Source organism: Nestor notabilis, unplaced genomic scaffold (genome assembly GCF_000696875.1).
Source record: "Nestor notabilis isolate BGI_N333 unplaced genomic scaffold, ASM69687v1 scaffold1842, whole genome shotgun sequence".
NCBI lineage: Eukaryota > Metazoa > Chordata > Aves > Psittaciformes > Psittacidae > Nestor > Nestor notabilis.
In genome coordinates this window covers 11,935-22,588 of record NW_009918554.1, presented here as the reverse complement: position 1 = coordinate 22,588, position 10,654 = coordinate 11,935, and the positions used below count along the sequence as shown (strand labels likewise).

Below are 10,654 nucleotides of genomic sequence, written 5' to 3'. Positions count from 1 at the left end.
TCCCTCATAGCCACCAGCACCGTGCCTGCTGCAGTAGCAGAGAGGGAGGCAGGGAGTGTGTACCACCATGAAGCTTCCTCCCTTTCCCCAGGTATTACCTAGAACAATGGTTCTCTCATACCTCCCTTGCTTACAGCCATGCCATCAGGTCATTTCCACAAACTGACTATGCTGTATCTTCCTCCATGCAGAGTCAATACTATTCTATGCTGCATTTTAAGGTTTTAGCTGCAAAAAAAGTTGTACTGTGTTTCCCACATTAGCCTTTGAGTGCTGCTGTTGATTATAACTAATGCTTCTAACATCCTCAGTTTTGTCAAAGAGCATTCCACAGGTCAGTCAAGTTCCCAACACCTTTGAGGTGTTGGTAAAAAACAGTACACCTCTAATGACTGTTTTGTGATACCTTCCTTCTAACAATGTCACTGTTCTATTAGAAAGTGCATTACTTAAGGAGAAAAGTTCTTTTACATGAAGCAGATGTGGGTTAGGTTAGTATCTTTTACTCTGGAGCTGTGAAGTGCTGAGGCACACACCTTCTCATTTGCTACCCCATGGCTAGGGAGCAGTGCTTAAGATGTATTAATCCAGTTGCCTTTGCTCATATATCGATTTCTAACTTTCAAGGGAAGGCTGTGCTGCACTGTACTGAAAGTGATGGATATACTGGAGTTTTTCAGGTCTTGGGAAAACCCAGTGACGACAAACAAGTGAGGGTCTTGTGCTTTTTAGGGAGCAGGTTTTTAAGTGTTTGCAGTTATGTAAATACAACACTGTAGTCCAGTATAAAAGTATCCCCCTATATGCTTAAAGTGCTTTTAGAAGTGAATCTTCAGCTTTTAAACTGCTGAAGCAGTTCTCAGACTTCACCCAGTATTACTATGTGTGCTTCCCAGATGGAGAAACAGAGGCAGAGGGAGGTGACTCACTGAATGACAGCAGGGAATAGAGTCAGGGTCCACCGGCTCACAGCGCTGTTACCAGCTCACTGGGCTGTGCAATCGCATTACACTAGTTTACAGCTGGGTCACCCGAAGCATAGGGAAGTTAAGGGCCTGGGCTTGATGAGTACTGGATGCCCAAAACTCTGGTGAGCCTGATGGAAGTGTTGAACATACAGTGTGCAGAAAACTCAACACTGTGCATCGTAGGCAAGTTCTTCCATCACATCAGGATGTGGCCAGGGCAGAGCCACAGGCTTCTCAGTTCAGCTGCCAGGGATGCAGCCATGCTGCTGTGCAGAGCAGTGGCAGCAGGCAGCCAAATTCAGGTAGCAGTGACAGTGGCAAGTTTCGAGTAGTTCTCTGAAAAGCTGGATGTGGTTCCTTCTGCCGTTGCACTGCTATTGTTGCTCATTCCTGAAAGCATTTCTTTTTCTTCTGAATAAGCCATGAAGGCTTGTGGACTCTGTGTTTGAATATGTCTAATGAGAAGAAATAAAAGGAGATGCAAAGGCAGTCCTTGGTGGCATTCCACTGTGAGTGATGATTATGCAGTTACATCTAAAATCTATTTCCCACCCCCATTCAATTAACAAGTCAGTGTTTTAATGGTCAGAGCTGACAGCTGCAAAAATCCATCCCCCAGAGAGAGATTTCAGCACCTGAGAGCAGTCTGCAAAGCCTGACTGTACTGTTCCTCATTAGGAAGGAAGGAGAAACATCCTCATGGGAGCATCCTACCACTGTAAGGAGCTGCCTCCAATGGATTTGGGGAGGGAGGGCCTGGGAAGCCCAAACTAACAGCTCAGTTTTGCAAAGCAGTGATGCTCAGGCCTTCATTCAGCAAAGCCTGTGTTTAGCTTCAAATACATTAGAAAGAAAATGAAGGAAGTGGCCTGTGTTTCTCCCCCTCTCCCCCTTCTCCCTTTTTTATCGTGGTTAACACTTAAGAAATACCTAAATATTCCCTCAAAGGCTTATTTCGTTTCACAGCTACTGAATTCCCTTTCCTTGGTCATGTCCTTCTTTTATTTCAATTTCTAGACCACATTTATTTCTTGATAGCCTAAAATGTGGGTTTTGGTGATGGAGGATGTTACAGTGGAATGCATATAAGATGCATCTGGTCCTGAGCCCTCAGCATTCTTAGGCAAGTCTCTCTCCAGGTGTGGTCTAGGAACTATAAGCAGAAAGATGCATTTTACCAAATAACTTACATCTTTAAATGCCATCCCTCTTGCAAAGATCCTGGTGTATATGTATATGCATTAACAGAAGCTGGAAGTGGTGGTGACCCTGCTGCAGTTTCTTTGTAGGGTTTGAGACATCTGGCCTCAGTTTCCTCCAGCCTTTTTGACTGACTGGGTGCAGGGGTCTGGCTGAGAGCCCCACTTCAGTCCGAAGTCATCTGTGACAACCAGATGCTTGCCTTTGTAACTGCATTGAATTGTGTCCCTCAGCTCATGATCCAGGGAATGTATCTCGCTCTATAAGGGTGGAACATGAGAGTTAATCAAGGTATTTCAGCTTCTTTGTCAGGAGCAGTGCCAATCAAATGTGCTTCTATCAACAGCTGCCTTTTTCAATTATGCAGAGAAAACATGAGAGGGATAGTGTGCATAGGCTTGTAATGATCTGAGTGGTTGCAATGGCTGTCACACTGAGAAAGGGAGATGCTGAAGCAGTACCAGTAATGTGAGTGCTACAGCAGAGCCATTACAGGTAAGCGCTTCAGCAAATGAACCTTTTCAAGGGTACCAAACAGTTTCTGCCATAGGCTGGGCTGTGTTCTGCAATGCTGGGGTGTGCAGTAGGCCCAGGGGCAAAGAATTGTTTTCTGTGACCATGTCTTGGCTGGTTATTTTTGAAACCTTTTTAACCTCCTCCTGTAGAAATGGTGAGCTGCTGCTGAGAAAAAGGACCTGGTATGATAACATCATTCCAGCAGCCACCTGCTGCTACCAGGGGGATCCAGGGGTAACAAATGTGTTCATTTTCCCAGCCAGGGCAGTTTTTCACATGTGTATGAAACTGCCTCAAAAATATGTTTCTGAGATGTCATGGGCAAAATACCTTGCGAATAGCTTTCTGTACAAATTGAAGAAACAGGCAGGTATCCGGGACAAAAGAGACTTCATAGTGACAGTATCACATTAGTGCATTACAAAGGAGACTTCTTAAAGTAGGTTTTAGACCTTTTCCATCATCTTTGTTTCCTTAGGGCCTTTTCATGGCCTGTATGTATATATAAGCTTGGGCCATAGGTAGAGTATTCTGCATTCTATTAGAAAACAGAAAATTGGTATAAACTAGATTTTTCCTGATGTCTTTTTACAATAGCACTATTAGGAATGATGTTGTACCTGCCAGATGGCCTAAAAATCACCTCCCTTTCAATGGAAGAGGGAGCACAGTTTTCTTTCACGATGGCTCCAAAAGTGTTCAGTTTCTCAACTGGCTTTACAGTTTTCCTGATTCAGCAGTCTGGCCTGTCAGGATCCCACTAAAATGGGGGAGTCTGTCTCCAGGACCTTCGCGCATCCCATAGATGTGACTGCAGGATAACTACCCATGATCTTGCAGTAGGCACTGTGAATTGCAAGTCAAACGCAGAGCTGCAGGCTCTTGTTGGTTTTCCACCTTAGTCAAGTTTATACTCCTTGATTGTGGGCTATAGCAGCAAAACCTAGCTCCTACCTTGAATGTCAAAGATGCAGGTGTTGTGACCAAACCAGGGATACAGAGAATGTGTGGGCAAATGAAAACTGCAAATGTCACTAGCTTCTTTTGTATTGAAATAATGCTTGTGTTCCTATAGTAAATGATCTCAAAATTTGTTGTCATGTAGTGCTGCTCATGTCACGCTCAGTGACAGGTTTCACATTGCTTTGTAAAGGAGAGCAGAACCATAGTTTTAAATATAAAGAAATTGATGCTCAGAGAAGGGAAATGATTTATGTGAAATCACCCAGTCAGTCTGAGGGCAGAATCTCTTCATCTGAAAACTCTTCCTTTTCTAAAGGCTGACCTCAGCAAACACAGAAATGTTAATCATGGAACAGCTTCACAAAGGCTGAAATTTATCTGCTAGAGTTGACTCCAGAAGTCCCTTGCTGGACGTCAGACCATGATTGATCCATGGCTCTTGACATGCACTTACTTTTAATATGTGGGTAAGGGGACTTCTCATTTCTGACAAAGCTTATGGGGTTTTCTTGAGTGTTAATCTTCAAACAAAGTGTTGTCGAGTTCTTGTGCTGCTCTTGTCTGGTGATGAACTTAAGCTCCAACACAGAGGTTGTGTCTATAAAACCAGCCTGATGCTTCACTTACGTGCACGGAGAACTTGACTTAGCATCTTGTGACAGTCTCACAGGCAGCTGGTTCAAGTGTGCCTGACACTGTGCTAGTTGTTTAAGTGGCTCTGGTCCCACAAGGTCCTCTGTCCATTGGGGGATGAAGTGGAATGTGATTGCACACTAATAGATACATTTAAAATGTAAACTTGAAGACTAAGAACTGTGTTATGTCTGTGTACATTTGTTATGAGGTGGGTTCTGTGGTTGCTAATAAGCAACCTAATTTCTTGCTGTAATCTCTCCATGCAGGACACCAGCCATGATCGGATGCTCGTTTGTAGTGGACCGAGAATATTTTGGTGAGATTGGCTTGCTTGACCCTGGTATGGAGGTCTATGGAGGAGAAAACATTGAATTAGGCATGAGGGTGAGTAACAAAGAAGACACTTTGTGCCGTATCCATTTGCACACAAAGACAGGGGACCTGTGGCCCAACAGAACTGCTGTCTGACTGATAGGCTATTTCACTGAAGTAACTGATATTGCAACACTATATGGTACTGACAGTCCTGGTAAATGAATACTCCTGGCCTTACTGGCCTTGAGAGAACTGATAACAGCCAGAAATGGTTTAGTGGCTCATTCTGTCAGTGTCTGAACCCAGTAAGACAGATTTTCCTTTTCCCCATAGCTCTGCTTGTGCAAAAAGCTGCAGCAAGTCTTCATGTGCTCGTTGCACCTAGATGATGTTGTGCGCTTGTGGTCTAGCAGAGCTAGTACCAACTGAAAATAAGGCCAGGCTGGTAGAAGTCAGTTCTAATGTTCTCCGTATCACACATGATGAATGCTGTGGTATTCTAAAGCTTTTGGGGTCCACCTTGCAGAACAAGAACTACAGGGCACAGGTATTTGATCCGTCAAATAGGTAGGCCAGTGCAAAGTGTGGACTGATGACCTGGGGACAGCATGAGTCCACCCTGTGCTTCTGGACCTATACAAGGTTTGATGCTTGTGATACTTTGCCCTTGTTTTTACGGTGGTGCTTGCCAGCAAGTCCTTCTGAAGTCCAAGGAACATGTCTTTACTTAGCACTTGAAAATGAGGCCACTTAATGTTGCATGAACACAGTTTCCTCATTATAAAGCTGACCGTTTAATTATTTTTCCCTTACTCTTTATTCCCTGCTTCATAGTAACATGTCCCTGGTGCATGTAATGTGCTCATTAAAGCATATATTCTGCTCATGGTGAAACACTGAACATCAAATTAGTCCATTCTTTATCTGACTCTTTTTTTCTAAAATGGCTACAAACTCCTTCACACCAGTGGGCTGAGGAAGAAGGTCATTGCAGCAAGAGTTTATTTTCACATATGGGTGTGTATTTATTATTCCAGCATTGCAAGAGAGATAGGGTTTGTAATGGGACTGTGTGAATACACTGCTTATAGTTTAAGGTGCAGAATTCACATAGGGGACAGAAAAACTGCTACCACAAATCATCCAATTTTCCTTAAGAGGGTCAGGCTATTACCAGGATTGTGTGAGCTTTCCTTTATCATTGTGCAGGGCTTTGAGCTGTTTGAAACTTTTTCCACATGGCTGCTCCCTGAATAGATTGAACACTCTGGCAAAATTCTGGCGCAGCTGATGAATAAGCCTCCTAAGAAATCTGAAAGCTGTCGCTCTTCCTTAGACAAGAAGAACTTGCTGAGTACGATTAGGGCTCCTGGTAAACAGAGGCAAAGGTTTTAATAGGATTATGAAATGGCACTTGTTTGAAGAGACAAGGATTTGAAGTGATTGAGGGCAGGTTTTCAGGGGTAGGGAACCTGTTAAAGTCTGCAGAAACCAGGGATGTAGAAACCAGCCCTCGTTCTTTGTGAGGTTTTTTTGCTGTGGGGTGGTGGCAGTGTTTGTTTGGGGGTTTTTGCCTTATAAAGAATAATTAACCCTGCTGTTAAAAGGCTTTATGTAAGTACGGGATTATGAGTGAGTTCACTCTGAAATAAGATGTATGTCCATAGCATGGATCTGTTACTCTTTTTCCAGCCTGGATCTAGCATGGTAAGTAACACACAGTGTCTGCCTCGTAATTTGCAAGTCCTATGCGTGATCCCCTCCTGCGTGTCTTTCAGAGCTGTCAGAAACTAACAGTGTGAAAACATACAGGAACCGTCTCCCTTCTCTCTAGGATATTTATAAAATCACTGTGATTTTTTTAACTCCTAAATCTCGAAGTAGCTCACAAAAAATCCCTCGTTTCCCAAGGCCTGCTGCACTGACCCACACAGGGATATTTGGCATATGCCTACACATGCACAGGGGGATGCTGGTGCCCATGTGTGATTCTGCTTGTGTGGAGCAAAGAAACACAGAAAAGGGTAGGAATAAATGAATGAATGAATGAATAAAGACCAAGGAATAATATAATAAGATATAGTAAAATCTGGGAAAGTGGTGTCACGTGCTTGGATGAACATAGCCCCTGTTTAAAATAGCTGTAACAATAATCCTTTAAACTTTTTTGCAAACTATTATCATGTTACTACTAAAAGAAAAGGGATTAGGCTTGGAGTATCTGAATGATATTACATTGCATTTAATGAACCTTCATTAAATTGTTTTAATAAAGTGAAACAGGGAGAGTCAGTGAAACTAATGAGCTGATTTGGAAGGATACTGTTTGATAACCCAGCTAATCCCCCTTAAATCTATTGTTTATTAAAATATCATCATCTTGGGTATTCCAGTATTGGCTTTTCCCTTTTCTAAATTCCATAGATGGAAATATTTAAATAATTAACCTAAGTGCTTTTCTGTGTTGACAAAGCAGTGCATAAACTGACTGGAGCTACCAGATCTATTGAAAATATTTAGGGCTCTGCAGCTCTTTTTAAACTCATATTATTTTATGCGTAACCTTCATACTGGTTAGAGCTGTGACATTCTCCCGGTGGGGTAGTTTTGCAGCGAAGCCAATATCTGTTTGCCAAGCTCAGGAGATTCTGGTTTGGTTGAGTAAAGCACCAGCTGTTCTGGGAAATGAAAGGGAGATGGACATGATTGCAGGCTTGTGATAGTGAGGACTAGATGGACACTTACCTAATGTCATCTTGTACTGTGTTTTTCAAAGATGACAGTTTGACTGAAAGATAGATAAATACAGGACTCAACTCTGTTATGAACAAATGGTGCTATTCTCTGTGTGTTCATCAACCATCTGCTGAAGATGATGGGAATTGTCTGTGAGCACCTAAAAGCTGATTTTGGCCGGGGATTTGTGAAGTCAAATTGTGTCTGACTCCTCTGTGGGTGAGGTTATGAGGTTCATAACTGCATTCAGTTATGAAGCCTGGCTCCTTGTATCCTGTTTTCATTCCAGCTGTGGTTCACCTGTGCTTCTCCCAACCTGGAGACAAAGAAAAGTAATGGTACTTTCTCCTGCAGCAAAGCTGTGGATGTGTCTGTGCCTGAAGAAGACACCCTAAACTCAGGGTAGACCGTGTTCATCTTTGCTGCTACTGGACATCAAATGGTCTTTTTGACCTGTAGAACAGAGAGATGTCCTAATAGTAAAAGAAATTCAAGCAATGCTTGAATGTAGATGAATACAGGGATCTCTTTAAGTGAGGTCCCAAATTATGACCCTGTAAGAAACTGCATTGTTTGCAAGTGTCGTGAAAGTTCCTTTCCTAGTGGGAGCTACAACACAATTATTTAGAAAGGGATCATATAAGCATTAAAAGCCTAGTTTATGATTTAACCTAATACAAGCAGTTTATGATGCATCTTTTTATAGCGAGTCATTAATCATTGCACTAAGGATCTCTCCCTTCCTCTGGTGCTCCAGTGATAAGGTGAATGAATTGCTGTTCATTTTATTTTGTACCCATCAGCTGTAATGGTGGGTGGGAAGAGATCAACCAATTATTTTAAAGGATGCTCCAGGACAAATTAAATTCTGCTTCCACCATTAAGAATCCAAACAAATTAAATAAAAAATACATTACCACATTGACAACTGAAAGCAAAGCTTTTTCTCTTTTATGGCCAGCAACAACTGGCCCTACTACTTTATTCTCAATAGCACTGTGATACACCTCAAAGGGGGGAATCTGCATCAGCTGACGAATGAGTGCTAAATCAGAGATGTGAATAAAAACACCCACAAAACCAATAAACACACACACACAAACTGCTGACTTACCCAATTTGAGATATCTTAAAGCTACTGTTCAAGAGGTCCTGGCCCGAGTCATCAATTAGAGATGTCCCTAGGTACCCATGTGATAAATTATGTCTATGGTGAATTCGAGCAATGACTTAGTTCTGAAGAGCTCAGCTGGGTGCTTAAGGTTAGTTGTGACCTCGGCTCACGCAGATGTGTCCCCAGTAACTCTGGCCAGTTTTGGGAACTGGCAAAGTTATGGCACAGTTCCTCAGCACTGAAAAGAACTGACAATGGGATAAAAGCTGGGCTCGGTTGCGCTCTCTGCTGTTGTGATTACCTCCTTGTGGTGGCCAGGCTGTCTAGCTGAACTCAAGCATGGGTTGTGTGTGCAGAAGTGCAATTCCACCTCTGGGCTGGGCAGAAATACTGTGTGTCCTGTGAAAAACCACGCTGCAGATTCACTGAAGTCTCTTCATGAGGAAATAAAAGTCGTTACCTAACACTTGCATACACAAGCAAATCATTATACTCTCCAAACTTATGCTTTATGGCCCAGCTTTACTTTCTTTAAAAACAGATGAACTACATTTTCTCTAAACAGAATTGCTAATGGTAGATTGTTGAATAGTGAGTTCTTGACCTGATTTTATTACCTTCAGCTAAGGAGATTTAGATTTCTTTGAGCAGTCAGTGTTTAAAATGCAGATTCAGGGCTGGTATGCTGTCATAATAAGGTCACAAGGTTTACGTATAGCAAACTTTAATTCTCAGTTCTGGACAATGCTTTTAATTTGTGAGGCCAGGCTCCCAGTCTTAGAGCTAAGAGGTAAGTAGGGGTCCCAGTCTGGAGAGTTTCTCAAAATGTCTGGGGTTTTTGTGACATGCAAGTGAAAATTGTACAAAGATACAGCTTAATCAAAAGGTCTTATTTCAGTAAATCAAAAATCTTCATTATTATATTAACTGTAATTTTCAGTATAAATTAATTCAGTTTCAAATGAAAAGTTTTAAAAGAAAGTTTTTTTAGTTTGAAGAGGTTTAATCATTTAAATATTAAGAAAATACACAGTTGGTGGCATCTGAGAAAGCAGTGCATTCTGTCCTTGGACATGCCTGTTCCCACTGGAGTGTGATAAATCAGTATTTTCAGGATGAAGTTAAATGCCATTAAAATGTTTCTGACCAATTCTACACTGAACCCTGCAGAATCAGTATTTTCAGGATGAAGTTAAATGCCACTAAAATGTTTCTGATCAATTCTACACTGAACCCTGCACTGCTTAAACAAAATCCTTACAAGAATGTAATCTTCTGTTATTGGCAGTTGCCCCATCATAGGTTGCAAAGAACTCTCTGATAAATTTCCTAGGTCTCACCCTCCAGATAAGCCATGTAAGTAAAGGTGTCCTCTTTTCCAGCTCCAGATTAATGCAGCATTTTGATAGGCATTTTCCAAAGTAAAAGGATGTTAAGCTTCTAAAGTCAAGCATTAAGAAGTCATGAAAGGATTGAATTCATGGTGCCTGGATTACATTAATTCACAGTTCCTTTCCCTCTTCAGAATAGGGATTGGAATAGTCTGTTCTGTGGTGATGTGCATATAAGATGAGCCAGGTCCTCAGCCCATCTAAATGTTCAGCATCTTTTAATTCCAGCAGAGTTTCATTGATTCAAACAGGATGAGATTAGGCTTGACATTTGTATGTAGTAATAATGCTTTGTGTCTGGAAAAGGAGACAGGCTTATTTGTAAGTGAGGACACTTATACAGGCATTAAATCCCAGGCTGCTGAGCCCTGGAGTGTCTGAAGTCACCATGAATCACCATTACCCCATTGCCAAAGTGTGCAAGTGCCAGTAACTGTACTAACAGCTTAGGAAAAGCTGTCAGCAGCTCTGGTTACTCTGGTCCTGGCTCTGCAGTCACATCCTTCCAGTAACTAGTGCTTGTGCCTTCATGCAGCGAACCAAAGAGATGCGCTGCTGTCAGCAAACAAGGAAGCCATGTAAAAGCAGATGAAGAGGACAGGCTGAATTCCATGTGACAGCCAGCACCGGGTTTCACATTGTGACATCAACCATGATTCAAACTGGAGGATTTTCCTTGTAAAGAGTCTCCCCATACAGGAAAGAGAAGAATGTGAAAACAGGCACTTGGCCCATTCCAATTAAGTTGCGGTACTTGGGTTTTTCTCTGACCAGACCATTTTCATAGTCTTAATTGTGCTCTAAATGGGACACAC

At 42.1% G+C, this 10,654-nt stretch overlaps 1 protein-coding gene across 1 annotated transcript in view; it reads left to right on the top strand.

The window, feature by feature from the left end:
- Nucleotides 1–5,970, top strand: part of LOC104401998 (polypeptide N-acetylgalactosaminyltransferase 9-like) — a gene marked incomplete at its 3' end in the record, with an annotated part of 74,709 nt that extends 68,739 nt beyond the window's left edge. Inside the window, exons 6-7 of the mRNA XM_010009755.1 lie at nucleotides 4,550–4,667; nucleotides 5,856–5,970. Coding sequence (XP_010008057.1) covers nucleotides 4,550–4,667; nucleotides 5,856–5,970 — 233 coding nt within the window. The remainder of the gene's footprint in view (nucleotides 1–4,549; nucleotides 4,668–5,855) is intronic.
- Nucleotides 5,971–10,654: the final 4,684 nt, after the last annotated feature.